General features: G+C 33.1%; 1 protein-coding gene across 1 annotated transcript; it reads right to left on the bottom strand.

Annotated features, from left to right (window-relative positions):
• Positions 1-1,368: 1,368 nt before the first annotated feature.
• Positions 1,369-5,563, bottom strand: LOC110929708. Its single transcript, XM_022172885.2, has 4 exons — positions 5,121-5,563; positions 3,697-4,146; positions 2,464-2,779; positions 1,369-1,826 (listed from the first exon to the last, which is right to left on the bottom strand). Exons 1-4 carry the CDS (start codon positions 5,526-5,528, stop codon positions 1,690-1,692), a joined length of 1,311 nt encoding a protein of 436 aa, XP_022028577.1. The 5' UTR covers positions 5,529-5,563; the 3' UTR covers positions 1,369-1,689.
• Positions 5,564-19,890: the final 14,327 nt, after the last annotated feature.

Genomic DNA, 19,890 nt, shown 5'->3' with positions numbered 1-19,890 from the left:
CGGGGTACCGCTAGAACGTTGTCCCTTGAGCATTTATTGTATATAAAATTTATAATATGATTGTAATGCAAGTTTTAACAAGATATAAGTGTCCTTAATTTGAAAATAAGTACATTAGATATCATAATTTCCTCATAAAATATAATGTTATATTAAGTTTTGAGAAGATGTATGAGATTATTCCGGTTTGTAAAACTGTACTGGAACTGTAGCTTAAAGAAATCTTCGTGTGTTACTTTCGAGACGTCTATTTTCTTAAGGAACAAATGATTAGCATCAAAATTTGATTCTTCACATAACAACGCCAATTGGTCTCACCATAAGGAAATTGGTCTCTCTATGACCAGATTCGGCATGAGAACAAGTATATTGATTCGTGAAAGTAGTAAAGTATACGTGAGGGTTATTACAAGGTTATGGTGACATAATATATAGCCCTCGTCCATGTCGAATTCTATTATATGGATTTTTTTTATATTTGGTTAGTTTGTTATTGGTGGTCTCAAGTTTGTTTAGGCTGGTCACTCTTTTCTATTCTAAAGCGCTTGATCCGGTCTATTATTAAATTATGTTGACTAAACCGAACTATCATAGGTATTATGCTCAGGTCACAACCCATTTCTAGAGTTAATCACACTTTGTGGCTAGCTTGCTTCAACTTGATCCATGTGACAATGTTGCACCAGGATTGTAGTTGTGTGGTGGCTGCCCAAATAGCCAATAAGAGTAAAATGAACGACATTGTGTGTTATATTAGTAATTAATCAATAAAAAAGTCAACTTTTCAGATGCGTTCACCAAGGTAATAAGTTTGAGGTTTGTATCATCCACTAACTCATGGACTCTTAACACCTTTCTTACCCTATCTAATTTAGGTGATTGGGACATAACTCTCTCTTGTCTTTGATTGATCCTTCGACGACGATCATTGGAGTTTGAAGCTTGCCAAATTTCATTTACAATAAATGAGCGTTCGCAGCCTTTTAACATTTATTTTCATTCAACTCTTTAATTTTCATTAAAACTAATACCATCTCCATCAGGACGCTTGTGACGGGCAAGTAGATGCAATAAAGCCGAACTGAATTAGCAAAGTTGGAACCGAAAACCGAATGGTTTTAAACGGTTTCGGTTTCGCTTTGGTAATTGGTTTAATCGGTTTGAACCGAATATTGATCACCACTAGTTTAGGTATATCTAAATTGATCCCGTTGACTAACTTAAGTATATCTAAATTGATCCATTGACTAATCTGAGGCGACCCAAATGAATCCATATACAACTTTTTTTTTGTCACCTCTCAAAGTGAGGTTTTATGGGTGCCGACTAAAGGCAATTTCGAGTTAAAGCAGTGATGAAGCGTCAAGATAGCAACTTCAATTTGTAATACATTTGTTCATTTTTCGGGCATAAGTCACCCAGTTATAATCTAGTCATGATTTATACATTGTTTAATCTATGAACAAAGAGCAAAAGGCAAAAAACGACAATAATAATCAACAGATGTGTAAGTATTAACTAATATAGTTCTCCTGGCTACTTCCCTCTTTCAGACTACTTTCCAACCCTTTCGATAACGTTTTCATGCAGCATCGATATTGTCCTTCGTGGTTTCAGGCAACCGTTGATGTTAACTGATCCATGTGTAACCAAACGGATGCATTCTTTCTTGGTCTTAAAGTTGTTTTATCAAGAAATACCAATTGTTTTTCCAAGCAACCACAAGACCAGTGACAGCTCTATTGTCACTATGGTGTGTAGTGTAGTTCTATCCAGCATAATCCCGAATAACGTTATCCCAGCTCTATTATTCTCAAAATACGTCACTACAAAAGATCAAATAGAATAGCTATGATTTAGGTTCGATAATCATTTGCTATTCAGGTGGCAAAATGGTTGGTTCTGGCTTACACAATGACAAGCATTTAATGCATGTCAAAATGGGTCAGGTTCGGGTTGGATTAACCCAAAACACTTTTGTTTTTCATTTATATATATAAGTTATATGATCGATATTATTTCTAGTACTTGATTACTAAAACAATAATCTTCTATTTTATAGAGCAATTTATAGGGTTAAATGCATTAAGATACACTTTCGACCCGTTCAACCCAATTGACCTAACATATAGGTCGAATGATATTGTTAAAAATGTTCTATCCGCATACCTAAGATGACTTTCGACCCATTTATTTTTTATGTTAAAAATGTTCTATCCGCATACCTAAGACGACTTTCGACCCATTTATCTTTTATGTTAAAAATGTTCTATCCACATACCTAAGATGACTTTCGACCCATTTATTTTTTAGCTTTTGAAAAAAAATCTCATCGACCTTTTTACTTTGGATGACTATCGACCCATTTACTTTTAACCAACTTTTATCTTACCCTTTTGAAAGCAAATAGGTTGAAACTGACACCTTTTTTTTGTTATTCTGATCAGGTTAAAGAAAACTTACCTAAGGCTTGTCTTTTTTGAAAAGAGATTGTGCTATAAGCATATGCCGGTATGAGTTTAGTATTGTCCAACTCATCTTCTTCACTGCCAACATCCTCACAGTCAGAAGACGATGCTTCACATGGAAACACTGAGGTGCTAACAACACCAACAGGCGGGGTTTCGGTATCAGCAACTTCAGGTGACTCAAAGTTATCAATTGTAGCACATACATGCCACTTGGCGGCCAGACATGTCACGCCTTGTGCCTTATGTGTGATCCTAGTCGCACTCCTTAGCAGTATCATTAAGCCCGCAAGCAGGCTTACAGAAACCAACTACAATACGAGAAGACAGAACAACCATGTCATAACTAAAAGTGTATATGGTATGAATACTGAATGAATATTATTGATCAATGAAACCCCTTTACAAAGGGAAAATGCAATGTGCCCTACCACTGTTTTAGGACAAGACATACATGAATATTACATATAAATAATTAATAATAATCTCTAATGATATCGGCTAAGAATAACGATGTCTTGACCAATTTATGTATGCAGGCGTATATTCATGTTACATTTATCTTTAATGGGTAAAAAACAATGTTTTTTTTTTTTAAACCGAACTAGTAATCGAACAAGCCGTTCTACTGGTCCACCAGTCGGATCGGTCTCAAGATCACATTGAAACCGCCAAAGTATAGCAGATAGCACTATAATTAATAACCAAAAACTAAAAAAAGATCACACTATAATTAAAACTGAACGTAGATATAAGAAAGCCTAGAAGTATAAAAATATACAAGCTTTGTTAATTAAATAGAGCAATTAACTTACAAGAGTCACCTCAAACATAAATATTTACACATATATATAACAGTTATATTGGTAGATGAGTTAGTAATTGCTTTTATAAATTGTATCATAGGTCCCAAGTTTGAAACTTGGGACTTACGTATATAATTTTTTAGGTTTAACATTGTTCCAACCCATACGAACCAAACCAGTAATTAGTCTGGTTTGGTTTCATGGGTATAAAGCAGTGGCGGACCCAGAAATTATTTGTTGGGGGTGCGGATGAGATGTTCAACCATATTTTCAAGGGGTGTGGTCGGGTTTTTTGCCTGAAATATACACTAATTTTTTTTTTCAAGGGGTGCGGCCGCCCACTCTGGTATAAAGGATAGCCGATACTTTACACACTGGTTCATTTAAAAAGCCAAATTTACAAAAGCTACAGAGACACTTACAGCAAGTTCGCCGGTTTTGAAAATGCTGAGTTCAGCAGTGTGGCGGGTGGTATCAAGAAGTGCTGTAAACTGACTGACTGTGACAATGATGAGGGCAAACAATATGAACACGCGGTAACGATGACTTATTATTTTCAAGTGCCTTCTGATCCTGAGATGTTCCCTCAGTACAGACTCAACATCAGAGTCTACTTGGAAAACTAGAGCGAAATCTTGTAAACGGAGGATTTGGAGGCAACAAATGAGGCGAAAAAGCACGCAAACAAGGAAAAACACGATGGTTCGGTAGAGCCATGAGCCGAGTTCCAGGACGCATGCTACTGTGTCGCTAACTATAACATCCCCCAAAAAAGGAATGGCTGTTGCACCTGAAGTGTACCACCAGATCTTGTATGCACTCTCAGCAGCAAAACAAGGGGTAACGAAGATTGAGAGGATTTTAAGTGATCTCTGCATTTATATTTTCATAACAGTTACATATTACATAACACTAGAGTTTTGCCAGACAAAACAAACAAACCAAAATCGTTACAAATACATATGTTATGTAGTATGTACATTAACAAAACATTAAACTAATTTTTATCTTTTTTTTTTTAACTTTTTAAAAAATTATGTCTTACATACAAATACATATGTTATGTAGTATGTACATAAACAAAACATTTTTTTTTTACTTTTTAAACGTTTGTATACACACATGTACATAAGGGTGTAAAAAAACATCCGTTACCGAAAAAAATCAAAAACCGAACCGCGTCCGTAACCAAAAAAAGGGATCCGAAATCTTTTTCGGTTACTCGGTTTGGTTCCTAACTGTACCCGAATTGCTTAATCGGTTCCACAAATCTCGCTTATTCGGATAACCAAACCGAATAAATCGAATAAACCATTTTGTTAATAAATATACAAAATTTGCTCATATATGATATATCTTTTGTTAATTCAACTATTTTCTTATATCTAAAATTGAAAAAATAATGACTTATTTTTGTTCTCCCAAAGAATTATTCTAAGAGCATTCACATCCAAGGCATCATATTCTCAGTGTGGTGTTTTTAAAATATAAAAAGTTTAAAAAGTGGTTGTGAGTGGAGGAGAGAGAAAATGTTACTGTTCATCTGTATATTTGGGGGGACACTGTTCACCCACTATAATTTTTTAATATATACTGAAAGTGGTTGTGAGTGAAGGAGAGAGAAAAATGTAATGATAAAGGTATAAAAATATTATTTAATTAAAAAGGAGAGAGAAAAGGTATTTGTTTTTAGTGGAAATATATTGATATAAGAGTTGTTTTTTAGTGAAATGTATGTATAATTTTAGGGGGTTGGATGTGAATGCTCTAAGCAAGTAACAACTAGAAATCCAAACATCAATCAATCATAACAAAAAAATAAAAAAATAAAAAACATAGTACGTACATTAAGTTGAGCAGTATAGCCCTTCCTGACAGTCTCACTCTCATCACAAAGCTTATCAAAGAACAAAAACCTCTTCAGTCCATAAATCCTCACAAACTGCGAAAGCGAAACAAACGACAGCGTAGCAATACAACTCAAAGACAACTGAACAAGGCTATCGTAAGGCCTCGCGTGCCGATTATCGCAATCGCTACACGCCAGGTAGAAATGAGAGAACCCAGGGATGATGAAGGTGAAGATGATGAACACGAACCACGACAGCGTTGCAGTCCAGCCGTTGGACTGGTCAACGCACATCCACCGGAGATATGATCGGAAACTTTGGAGTTCGTCGTAGGCATGTGAGGCGCTGCGAGCGTATGCTCGCTTTTTGTTGATGAGAGGTAGACTATTGTTTTCGTTTGCCATTGGGATTGTGGTGACGAAGATGTTGAAGACAGTTGTGTTTTGATATTTGTTTCGATTTTTTGGAAGTTTATACTCGTGAAATTTTCAGAAATGTCTCTCAACTTTAAAATGTTAATTGTTTACACCTTTTCTTTTTTTTTTTTTAACTTCTAAGATGGATAGTTTATAAATTTTCTAGCGTGTGGTTATGTCGTGCCAAATTTTAACGTACATCTTGATATAAAGTTTACTTACTCAAAACTGAGTAGTGAAAAGTAATATACATAATATACAGGCTACTGAATTACAAATGTACAAGTCAACAAGGTTGTATCGCGGTTTAGGTTATTTTTGTATAAAGCGATGTCGTTTTTCCTTTTCATAATTTTAACAATGTTATATGGTGTGTTATAAAATTTCCTATGCACCATTATGACTGCTTTTTTTATCAACATTTTGATAAAAGTTTGTTTAAAATAGAGTTGTTATATCATCAATTAAATGAGACAAATATAACTGACTTTTTTTTCTGTTATCGTCACGAATCAATATGGTCTGAGTGCTAGTGTTGTACTGATAAAGTAACAAACCGAATCGATACTGATTGAATTTATGCAAAAAATTACTGAACATCCCACTAGTAGCAACTTAAAATTGATAAAGCAGATAATTGTGAGTTATTGAAAAAAGAGTCTCAAACTAAAAAGGAGTCGCATGTAATAACGACGGCGGAAATCACGCAATATGATTTGCTTTTGTGATGTTTACACCTCTTTTTACTATAAACTAGTGATATTCTCCCGCGTTTCGTGGTGGGGATTAAGTTGGTATCAATTTGGTTCGTTATAGTACCTGCACTCAATATAGTAATTAAAAGAGAAAGCACTACATCGATAAAAAAAAAACACATATTGATATGGTACCTATATATGTTGTTCAGTTGATATCGGTTTGGTTCGCTTGCATTTTATGTTTATTTTATTTCAACATTACGATTTTTTTTTTTTGAAAACGGATATTCAGCCGCTATCGTACCAAGCCCAATCAGCAATCGAAACCAATTGAACAATAGTACCAATATTTTTTTATTTTTAGTTTTTTTGCTTTCAATAAACTGATACTATCACTACCATATTGTACCGAACATCATCGGTACAGGTATACATTCGGTTTTATTGTTTCCTGTTTGATAACGGGTACTTTGATCGTATCTTAAAAGTTATATGAGAGAACAAAATATACTTAAATAAATTAAAGTAATAAACCAATAAAATAATAAAATCTTAGAAAAAACAATATTGAAAAAAAAATCAAAAACAATTGTTCCCCTCTTTTTATTTCAACACTACGATATATATTTTTTAAATGGATATTTTGTCGTTATCGTACCATATTCAATTAAAACCGATTGAATGACATCTGTATCCGTATCAATATTTATTTTTAGTGTTTTTGCTTTCGATGAATTAATATTGATACCATACCATATTGAACAACATCGGTACCAGTATACATTATATTTACGATTTCTTGTTTGATAACTAGTACTTTGATCGTATCTTAAAAGTTATATAAAAATATATGCTTAAATCAATTAAATTAAACTAATAAAACAATATAATAATAAAAACTTAAAAAAAGCAATATTAAAAAACAATTAAAATAACACTGTTCGTCAGCTCTTCCTATTCATATGTATAACTAGAGTATTTCTCCGCGCGTTGCGGCGGTTGTCACACCCCGATTTCCACGTGTATCACCGGTGGGCCCGGTGGGGGATTACGTGACGTAGTTGGCAACAATATAGTCAAACCACACAATATATAAATGCACAGCGGAAGCATAAAGATAAATATATTTCAACCTTTGAATGTAATATCAAAGTATCACAATTGTCGAAATATAATCCACAGAGGATCAAAATAAAATATAAGTATTGTTCAACAGACGTAGGCATCTTAAGCTTGCGAGACTCTTTATTGATGTTAAGGAGAAATATCCAGCCAATTACGCTTAGAACCTGCATTTAATCTTTTTGGGGAAAATACGTCAGTTTACACTGATAAATACATTCAACCGACACTTTTGTAAAATGTTTAATAAAAATTGATTTGAATGCACAAGGCACAAACTCTTTATAACTTGGGATAATTTATAATTAAATCTTGTAAAAGAATTACATGTTTACTATGCGTTCGGTCGCCCGGGTCGTGCCGGGTTAAAAATTAATAGACACGCCACAAAGCATAAAGCCGTGGCGGGAAAACCAACGGTTATACCTTTAATAATATAGACACATTACGGGTGTACGCCTACACCCGTGTGTCGGGGTCGTGGCCATTTCGTAAAATGATGCCAAGGATATCCGGGACATGGTCATTAAGCTCCCAAAGGCGTAAAGCCAACAAAACGTATTTAAACGGGCCGATTAAATTATTCAATTAACCACCATATGATGGAAGATTTAATGCCCGAACAAGCGGTAATTTATATACCGTAACCCAAGCCCGTATAGGGAAAATAAGTTAAAAGTATTTACCTGAGCAAGTAATAATCCTTAATAAACAATGCAAGTTTCTTTTACTAGTCTCCTATTCTGGAATGAAGGTTTAAACAACCTATTAGAATCCTAACGAGTCTTTAATTTAGCCTTAGCTTAGACCGGTCAGTTTCAAAGGATAATTACGGTTTAATCGCGTGAAAGGCGAAAACCGGGAATGGAATGTGGTTTGGACCCAACAAGTTTGAAGACTTGTTTTATATGGGTAATATAACCACACTCTGGATTTTGAGGTCAAAACAATAAGGTTTGACCCGTTTCGGCTAGTTTATGTAAACTAGTTACATAAACCGGACCGTGCGCGCAAAAGGCGTAACGGGTAACCGTAAGAGTCCTACACAAGTTTCCTAAGTCAATATGCTTTAAAGAGGTTGTGGTATCAGTAGGATACCTTCCATAATGCCCATAACGAGTTTAAATCCATTTTATGCCCCGTAGGGGTATTTCGGTCATTTTAAAGATTATAAAAGAGGTTTCCGAGTTCTACAGGAAATTTGAGTTTTCCGAACAGTTTATAAAGTCCAAAATACTCTATTTATTATTTAAAATCAGTAGCAACTGGAATCGGGTCAAAATACCATGTAGAACTCAAGTTATGCTCGAAAAGGGTATATTCGGTATTTACCGAACCGATGCCATAACCGCAGGTTATGAGCAGGATAAAAATAATTAAAAATCTTTAAAAATTCCAAAATATTATTTTACATCAATGTGTAAAAGGTTTGGTGTCGAAATCTGGGTTTAGATAGGCGTTATGCTAATTGCGCCATTTAATTACTAAAGTTTCTGTAATTGCGCTATTTAGCATAACTCCTATTCTGGACCTCGGATTGACGTGAAATTTTTGGGACATGCTTAGAAATCAGTAACTAAGGTTATTGTCCTTTCACGTGTCCAAAATTCTCGTTTTAAAGTGAAAAGGGCGTTACGGTCAACTTTTAAGCATTTAGCGGAAATGTGCTAAAGACTCGGACAAACAACGAACCGGTCACAGAGGGTTATACCATCATGTAACCTGGTCCTAAGAGAGTCCTAAGGCATATCTAAATCATACCATAACGGGTCAGAACTGAAGTCAAAGCAAAAGTCAAAGTTTTGCGACTTTCGGTTCCGAACCGGGTCTAAACAGTAAATGGTCGGATCAAACAAGCTTAGACTAGTTAATATACTTATTATCATGTTATATGAGTGTTAAAACAGGTTACACGCTATCTATATTACTGATTATGCATAAAATTGCAAAATAACATTCTGTTGACTTTTTCTAAGCAAGTTTGACTCGACATTCGGACTAGTTAGAGTGGGAATCAGAGGGTGCCCTTTTAGGGGTTTGAAGCCCACATGATTACCAACATATAACTACCTTTGATTCGACAACCACTGGACCATTTGTGATTTATCGCTAAGTCAATCGTTAATTACGACGGATTGACTTTTAAGCTAAAACTATGTAAAAACTGAACCACAAAGGGTTAGGCAAACTTACAAAAGCTTGGTGCACGACCAGAGATGTTAGAAGAATGCTCTTGAACTCCAGAAGTGATCAAGAAAACAGGTTTGAGGTGTGTTTCAAATGTGTGCACTACATTGCCTTTTATAGTGAAAATTGGAGCACAAGATCATCACAACTAAGTCTATAATTGCTCATGGATGATCAGCAGCTGTCCCTGAGTGCTAGGGGACATGTAGGGGGCGCCCATGCTGCCATAATTGCACCCAAGGTCAGTTAAAACATCAAACAGTGAATCTGTGCATGTTTTCTGCATCTGGCGGTCTGACGCGGCCCGCATTAAGGATCAGGCTACCCTTACGCGGGCCGCCTGAATCCTTATGTCAGACACCGGATCTTTACATGGCTCGCGGCCCGCATGAGCTTCCTTGTTTCCCTAACGCGGCCCGCCTGAGGCCTGTAATTCAAGATTTTCAAAGCTTTTGCCATTATTAGCCTGACCTTTCGGTTTTGAAGGGGTAACTTTGCGATTTGGGCCTCGATTATTTACGAATAAGGGCCTCGTGACTTTTACCCGCGCCGTTAAGTCCCCGGTTAGTTTAATTACTATCCGAAAAGCCTTATCTTTCATTGTTGACGCTTCTAACCCCTTGCATACGAAATTGATCATAACTTTCTCGTTTTAAAACGGAACTTCGCGAAATTTATATCGTATATTCTAGTGAGCGTAATTTACTGTTACAAAGCCTCGGGTATGTTAAAGGGTCACTCAGAGGTATCAGTTAAACATGTTGACACAATTAACCCCTGTAGTTTGTAATCTCTCACTTTCTTCCGTATTTGGTTCCGTACGATCCATGATTTATCCGTTTGAAGGTACGAGCATCATTTAGGGTTATTGTACAATGTATTTATCCCTCGTTGACATTTTTAACCCTCGAATTTACATACTTCCCATGTTTGTCAACTTTAGTCCTTTATTCTGTATTTAATACCACGTGTAAACCCAAGACACGTGTCAATACATTATTCGACGCAAAATTTCGAGGTGTTACAGCGGTACGTTAACGCGAGCTTTCGGTGAATATTGGTTTGATTTGTTATACTACATATAAGATACATGCACTCGGTATAGAAATCAACGTTTGTTTCACATTGACAAAAAAAAACAATTAAAACGAATGCGGTTACCGCACCGATGATCGAGAGATATCGATTGGTTTATATCATTTCAGTGTTGGTACCAATATTTACTTATCGTTGGAGACGGAGTTGCATAAATGAAATATTATAGAAATCAAAAACATAAAAATGAACACGTGTACCGATATCGATGTTTGATACATTACGGTAACAATATCATTGCAATTACGTTATTACTTCGGTGAAATGACTGCCTTATTTATGTTTGATGACATTCTCTTATTATATAATAATATAAAAATACAAAAGAAATATATAAATTATATATATATATATATATATATATTTAAAAGAAAACTAATAATAAAATATTATTAAAATAGTTACTATTCATGGGAAGTTAGTATTAATATATATAGTGATATTTTCCCCGCGCTTCGCGGCGGAAATTCGATCGGTTTCTATTCGATTCGTTACGGTATCGACACTCGCTATAGTTATCGAAAGAAAAAAAACATATAGCGATTAAAAAAATAAAAAAGAAAATCGGTACCGATGTTTTTCAATTGATATCGGTTTAGTTGATTTGCGTTCTATGCTTATTTTTTCAACATTGTCGTACCAAATCGACACTGACTAAGTTGTTCGGTACCGTTATTTATTTTTATATTTTATTTTGCTTTCGATAAGCTAACATCACATCGCTACCATACCGTACCAAACCGAACAACATCCGTACATAACCACGAACAACATCAATTCGGTACCGATAGTTATTTTTACTGACTTTTATTTCGATAAATTGACATCACATCGCTTGCGTACCGTACATAACAACATTTGCACTGATACATGTATACATTTTATGGTTTTCTCTTTCAATTTTTTTACATTTATACAGCTCTGTCTATAATGATAAATAAACATTGGTACCAGTACCATGACAATTTAAACCACGATATCGTTCGAACAATATCGGTGTCGGTACTTGTTTTTGTTTTTATCATTTTCGGTCGATGTAAAACATTTGTTGACTTCTATACCGAGTGCATGAATCGTACCAATATTGTAATGAACAAAACCAATACCAAATTAATTGCTAAATAAAATCCTACCAATACCATAAAGAATTATTAGTTACTATTTGTTACTAAAAAATCAAATAATAACAAATAAATATTAAAAAAAGAAAATACTTAAAAATATTACAATTACTCAATAAAATAATATAAATAACTAATTTAATATAATATACCAAACATAAATCCTTATTATTGATAATAACTATTAAATGTTCATCATTAAATATAATTTTTAATACTATTAAATATTCATCACTTGATATGATAATAAAAAATTTTCAAAACACTGCTTATGAAGAGCTTCTGTTAATATATATAGGGTGCTGCTAAATGTACCCTCTTTTCTACTGAACGTACCCCCTCCTTCAATTTTCACATTAATATAATTCAAACCCTTTTGTTTTTCTTTCATTTTTTATCTTTAATTATTATTATTACTAGTATTTGTTTTTAAAACGTTATTTTATTTAAAAAGATTTTTTTTGATTATTTGAAAAATAATCGTTTTCTTATGTTTTAAACTAAAGCGAGTCATTTTAATTTTGAAATGGATTTTTTTGTTCATAGCGGCTTGAAGTGGGTATTCGAATTCAGTTTGTATAAACAATGATACACAAAAATTTAAATGAAGCTTTAAAGCCAACCAACTTAAATAACGTTTTCTTTTCTTTTTACGTCTTCTTACTTTTAATAAATAAAAGTTGTTAATTATATTAAAAACATTTTAATATAATAATAATACTAATACAAATAGAAATAGAAACATGAGAGAACTAAAATACGAAAATATAAAAATATAAAAGGAACTGTTTTTTTTTTTCAAAAAAAAGTTCTAAAACTTTTTTATTGTATAAAAAAATATCTTTTTTATTAATTTTAATGACGTTTTATAAAAACATAATAAAATACTAGTAAGAGAAAGTGTCTTTAAATTATAGAAACACACTAGTTTTAAGAAACAATATTTGAATTGTTTAGAGGGGTGGAATTTAATAACTTTTAAATTATATTTTTAGAAAGAGGGGGTATGACTAGTAAAAAAAGAGGTGCATTTAGCCAACCCATATATATAATGTATAACTGGATGTATAATAATACTTTATTGTGATCACATATAGGTGAAACTAGGGTTTAAAAAAAAAACTCCTATAAAAGACCCGGGCTGAGCTCGTGGCTCGCTTGAAATTGGATCATTAAAGTTAAACCACAAATTTATTATATGATTTTAATAATAACATATAAAATATTAGAGTTTTTTACCAATTTAGTGTTGGTGGAAAAACTATTTACCAAAGTAGTGTTTCATGAAAAGTATTTACTAAAATAGTGTTCCTTGTTTGAACCGAAAGTCGCATAGTTTGACTTTCTCTTTGACTTTCAGTTCTGACCCGTTTTAGTCAAGATTAAGGTTGCCTTAGAGCTTCTTTTGGACCTAGTAACATGTTAGTATAACCCTCTGTGATTATACGGCTTAGTTCACTAGTTGTCTAATTATTATGCAAATTTCCGTTAAATGCCCATATGTTGACCATTATGCCCAAATATTCATAAAATGTGATTTTTGGTTGAAATAATGTTGACAAAATGTTGACCTGTGGATCTATTTCAGCTACTATGTGATACTGGATATTACATTTTATATGGTTGAAATAAATCCATTTTTATTGCTTCCGCTATGCATTATAATTTGTGTTGTTTGACTATGATGATATCAACTACGTCACGATACTCCCCCACCGGGCCCACCGGTGACACGTGGAAATTAGGGCTGTGACATCCGACTAACTATTTATATTTTTAGCAATAATTATTGTTTTTCAATTGTTTATGCTTTAAATTAAGGGTTAATGGATTTAAACACCCCCAACTATTGTCATTTGGCCGCTGACACTCTCAACTTTGACTTTGGCTCACACCACTCCCAACTTAACACTTGGGTTGCTGTGTCACCCCGTCGTTAAATAAACACTAACTGGGTTAGTTCTTTTTGCTGACGTGGCACGCTGATGGATCCAAATTTGCTGACGTATAACACCCTCAACCCACCTTTCACCTTCCTTCACCATATCTTCAAGTCTTCTGTCTTCAACTCAACCATCACCACCACCGTATAACACTAACTGGGCGCGTGAACGGTGGTGGAATCTAGAGATGAGGTGTGAGAATGAAGCCGGTGATGATAAGTTGAAGGGTATGAGAAGGAATTTGGGATTGCAGAAAGTGAGAATTGGAAGGGAACGTTGGAGAATCATTAGATTTACATCTTGATTTTGCAAGCAAGAAATTCAGATCAGTGAGGGTGTTGTTGGCAGAGATTATGATGAGATTACATTTTAGGGGTTTTGTTGCTTGATCATAATAAATGAATTGGTTTATGGGTTGGTGAATCGGTGTGGGGGTATTTATGGCGGTGGTGGTAGGTGGTGGTTGGTGGAGGCGATGATGGTGATACCGTTAGACAGAGGGGATGGGGCTTGGGTTTTATAAAGAAAATTTGTTTTTACACGTCACCATGCCACCTAAGCAAAAATGACTACATCAGCATAAAAAACTAACCTAGTTAGTGCCTGGTTAACGATGGGGTGACACAGCAACCTAAGTGTTAAGTTGGGAGTGGTGGGGGGCCAAAGTCAAAGTTGAGAGTGCCAGCGGTAAAAAACGAATAGTTGGGGGTGATCAGATCCAATAACCCTTAAATTAAAGGTTATATGTGTGCACACACTTGAAAGAAGAGTATTGATTCCAAAGTGAAACAAGTAGCTCAAATAAATCAATAGCTATTTAAAAAGAATACACAATTGATATTGAACAACAAAAGAAATCAAGAAGTCCATGTTTAATAAAACTTATAAAAGTGCTAAAACAATAGTATGCAAATTACTAAGCTTTTGTGAATTTGTTATTTTTTTAGAATCACTTTGGTGTAATCGTTTTTGTGGTTACTTATTTATTTTGATAGTTTACATCAAATTTATATATATCTCATTACACATACATACATAGTTACATACTACATATACATACACACGATACATATTTCCTATGAGCATTTTTTAATTTATTTTATTATTCAAATATCATATATAAGCAAAACAATAATAGAAGTTTTACTATTTACAAAGAATTATTGCTAAGAACATATACATACACACTATACGTATATGATAACTTATTAGCATTTTCTAATTTATTTTATTATTTAAATATCAGATATAAGCGAAATCATAATGGGAGTTTTACTATTTACAAAGAATCATTGCTAAAAAAATATACAAAGTTAATTGGAAAATTAAAATCAAAGAAATAAATAAATATTGGATTGATTAAAAAATATATATAAATCTTTCAAGAATAAAAGAATAGATACTTAATGAATTTAATGAAAATATAAAAAAAATGTTTAATATGTTGGTTAAAAAAGAAAGGAGGAAATACAAAAGGAACAAGGAACACTATTTTGATAAATAGTATTCAAGACACACCATTTTAGTAAATAGTTTTTCCACCAACACTAATTTGGAAAAAAACTCTAAAATATTGAACAAACAAAAATTTTGAATATGTCTCTCGTTTTCTATTAAATATTATAAATCGTAAATAATATTACTAAAAATATTTTTCCATATATATTAATATGTGTAAAAAATATCAAACGAAAAAAAAAAAAAAACAAAGAGCCGATTAATAAACAAGCTAAGCTGACTTGGTGTGCTTAGGCTCTACCAATCTCAACCTAACCAACTTCGCTTGACTCTTTTACCCCCTTAGGTGAAACATATATGTTCTCGTTGTTTTCGGTTTAAGTTTATTTTGACAAGAAAATTATTCGTGTTACATTTAGGCTAAGATGATTTACGTCCATTTTCATTTGTTTATATAAAAGTTTGTCAAAATTGGAAGGAAAAATAACCATTTTGTGTAGTGCGATTTAAGTTGTTGCAGTTAAAATTAAGGATTGATAATGATTCAAAATTGCTTTCTTTTTAACTTCTAAGATATTTTTATAATCTTTATTTTGAATTTAAGTTAACTCTTTAGTCTTTTAAGTTTCATCAAATGTTCGTTTCATCTTTTAAACTTTTCATGATATTTTTGTACTTAAAATTTCATCAAATTTTGTTATAACCTTTCAAAATTTTGCTATACCACCTGAATGTGAGTTAGGTAAGCGTCACGTCACATCATGTCACGTTAGCAGATGAGCCATTCATTCTTATTTTCACTAACCTTACATTTTACATGATGAGTGTCATGGTGAGCGCAAGTGATTTTTTAATGGATTTTAATGCAACCAAGGATGAAATATTGTATATCAAATTGTTGCAAGTCATTTTTAATGGATTTTAATGCAACTAAGGATTAAATATCGTATATCATAATGTTTAGAAATTACTGTGAAAACTGTTAATACATTATTTTGAAAACAACCCGTAGTTAAAATTTAAGTCGAAACGTTCATAGGAAAATTGTGGATTTCGTCTTCTTTTATTAACAAGTAAAACTTATTTGAGAAAAAAAAAATAAGTGTTAGATAAAATAATATAATAAGATATAAGAAAAACAAATGACGACTGGTAAAATAAAAATGTGGCTTCATCATTTCCGCACGAGCGTGAGGATCCTCAAGCCCTCATGGCTCACTAAACATTCACACGGCGGTATTGTGAGCTTCACTCATGTGGCTCTGTTCTCCGTCTCTCCCACGAAATATAACAAAATCCTAAGAATTTTCTTTGTGATATATGTATCGTACGGCCAAACTCCATTTTACATTAAATATATTATTAAACTATTCATTTTGTCTATGTTTGAGTTGAAACCCTCCATCTAAAAGTCATATACATATACTAACTAAGTTATCTTCACATTGATTGTGAACCCATAATATGGGAAAAGATCAAATAGGAAGTTAATTTTCGCTAGGAAGGATAGGAAGCCATAGGATTATGACATGTGGCAAATTTTAAAATAAAGAGAAAGGGTATTTTAGTCAATCCAACTCCTTCTTCTTCCTTTTTCAAAACCCAGTAAATTCAAAAACCCACCATTTTCAAAACCCACCATCTTCAACTATTTCTTCACTTTCTATCTCAATAATCACTACATTATAGTGCGATTTTCATCACCAATCAATGATTCAGAACCCGATCAACGTGTTCTTTAGCTTTTTTTGAAGAAAACCCAGTTTAATTTCATAAAAAAATCTCGTTTTTTCCGGTGATTTTGGAGATAATCACTCGATTCGTTCGATTCGAGCGTTGATAAGTGTTTCTATCATTCAAAATTTGTCAATTGATGAAGAAATCGGCTTCGATCCATGTAAGAAATTCTTTAATTTCATTTTCATGATCTGGGTTTTTGATTTAGTCATTGCGTTTTACAATCTTTGCGGGGGTCCGGGGGCGGCAGCCCCCGGTAGCGGGGTCCCAGGGGCGGCAGCCCCTGGCGGGGTCCAAGGGGCAGAGCCCCTGGCTGGGGTTGAGCTGCTTTTTTCGATTAAATTGCTGTACTAAAAACGCATCAGAAAAATTAATTTTCCATAAATTGGCTCATTTCGAAGACAGTAATTCGTAGACAATTCAGACAGTTCACAGTGACACATTTTTTAGGTGTTTTCAGTCCATTGCGTTTTAGAATGAGTCATTTTTAAGTGTTTTCTGGCCATTGCGTTTTACATATAAGACATTTCTTTGTGTTTTTGGTGCATTGCGTTTTAGGTAAAACACATTTTTATGTGTTTTCTGGCCATTGCGTTTTACAAATAAGACATTTCTGTGTGTTTTCTGGCCATTGCGTTTTACATATAAGACATTTCTTTGTGTTTTTGGTGCATTGCGTTTTAGGTAGAACACATTTTTATGTGTTTTCTGGCCATTGCGTTTTACAAATAAGACATTTCTGTGTGTTTTCTGGCCATTGCGTTTTACAAATAAGTCATTTCTTTGTGTTTTTGGTGCATTGCGTTTTAGGTAGAACACATTTTTATGTGTTTTCTGGCCATTGCGTTTTACAAATAAGACATTTCTGTGTGTTTTCTGGCCATTGCGTTTTACAAATAAGTCATTTCTTTGTGTTTTTGGTGCATTGCGTTTTAGAAAAATGTCATTTTTTAGGTTTTTTTTTTCATTGCGTTTTACGTAACTGGTGGTTTTTCTATTGCGTTTTACGCAACTGGGTTTTAATTTTTTTTTTTAAAATATAGCAATAGTATACTCGTTTTAAAGAAAAAAAAACGCTCGTTTTTTTGGTGCAATTTTTATAAAAAAATAATGTCGTATGAAAGAGTTATTAACGTTTAAAAAATGGGGGGGAATTGGAGGAGAGAGAAACTATTGGCTTGGATTGACTAGAATGCCCTTGAACAAACTCACGCGCCTCTTTTATTCTTTTCAATTTCCCTTATTTAATCTTAGCCCTTGATTAACTTAATGAATGGTCAAGATCACTTCCTATCCTTCCTAGCCAAATAAACTTCCTATTGTATCTCCACCCCCCATAATATCAATAATAATACATGTAATAAAGATATTATTCCATATATAAGTTTGCAACTTTTTTTGTGCATTATCACTTGTACATTGTGCTTTGTGTGTTTTTCAAAAGAAAAAGTTGATTTTTTCTTTTTAATCCAAAGGTTTTTACTTTTTACAATTTTAACCCTACATAATTTGTTTTTTTAACTTTAACCCAAAACTTTTCATTATTTGCAATTTAACTTCACAACTTTTGTCACTTATGCATTTCATCTTTCGCAAATTTTCGTTTTACGTATAGTTCTAAATTTTTCGAGTTAATACGAAGCAACGTGCATGTGTGGTTCAACGTTTTTACCTCTATTTTTCTATGTTTGACAAGTTCGTCGCAACACGCATATCCTAGGTCGAGTCAGTATTGGTGGTCGATGACGGTTGTGTGACATTAGTATTATTTGACACCGTTTTACGCCCCGCCACAACGCGGGGTGTGCTTTGTGAGGTTTTTAAAGAAAAAATAGTTATTCATATGGTTGTCGTAACGTTTGTTTAGTGGGTTTTCCAAAAAAAAAAAAATTGATTTTTTTTACTTTTCACCCAAAAGTATTTTTCATAAATTACTTTTAACTGAAAAATATTTGTTTTTTTTACTTTTAACCCAAAACTTTTTATCTTTTCCAATCTATTCTCATAACTTTTTTTTACTTTCAACTTTAGTCCTTTATAGTTTTCATTTTCCGCAAATTTTTCGCTTTATGCTTGGTTCTAAATTTTGTGACTTAACATATCGCAACGTGCGTCTTTGGTTTAACGTTTTTACGTTTCGTTCTAAATTTTGCGAGTTAACACGACGCAACGTGCGTGTGTGGGTGAACGTTTTTACATCGTCTATTTTTTCCCCGTTTGACAGGTTTAACATAACGTATGGGTCCTAGATTGACTTAGTTCGCAATCCTAGTTTAACCATAAATTGTAAAGTAGCATAAATAGTTCTATCACGTGACTGTTGATGGATGTGGGCGCTTTGCTCCGTGTCATCTCGTTATACTGATTTTTAATGAAAGATGATTTGTGTGTAACACTACAACACCTATGAATGCAACCACTTTTAGCATGCATTTCATTTATGGAACTTGTTTTCAAAGAAACAATTATATAATTTTCTGTCTTTTCATCAAATTTATTCTTTTAAATTACAAAATAATATCTGCCGACACCTGTTTTAAATTAGCCACATCTGTATTATTTAAACGATTAAAAACAAAAACAAGTATAGTGATCTTTCGGGCAAATTATTGTATTAAATTAGCCACATCTGTATTATTTAAACGATTAAAAACAAAAACAATTATAGTGATCTTTCGGGCAAATTATTTTATTATATTAACTAGGTTAGAACTCCGTGTATTACACGGGTTGAATAAATGTAATTTTATATACTAAACTAAAACAATTATTCTTTAAAAATCTCGTTTATTACACGGGTTGAACAAATGTAATTTTATATATTAAATAATAAAAAAATCATATCTCTAAGAACCTCATATATTGTACTGAATAAATGTAATTTTATATACCAAATAATAAAAACCCGTGTATTGTACGGGTTGAATAAATCTAATTATATATACTAAATAATAAAAAAAGTTATATTTTTAAAAACACTGTGTATTAC

The sequence above is a fragment of the Helianthus annuus genome, chromosome 3, assembly GCF_002127325.2.
Source record: "Helianthus annuus cultivar XRQ/B chromosome 3, HanXRQr2.0-SUNRISE, whole genome shotgun sequence".
Classification (NCBI taxonomy): domain Eukaryota; kingdom Viridiplantae; phylum Streptophyta; class Magnoliopsida; order Asterales; family Asteraceae; genus Helianthus; species Helianthus annuus.
This window is presented reverse-complemented; position numbering and strand designations above follow the sequence as displayed.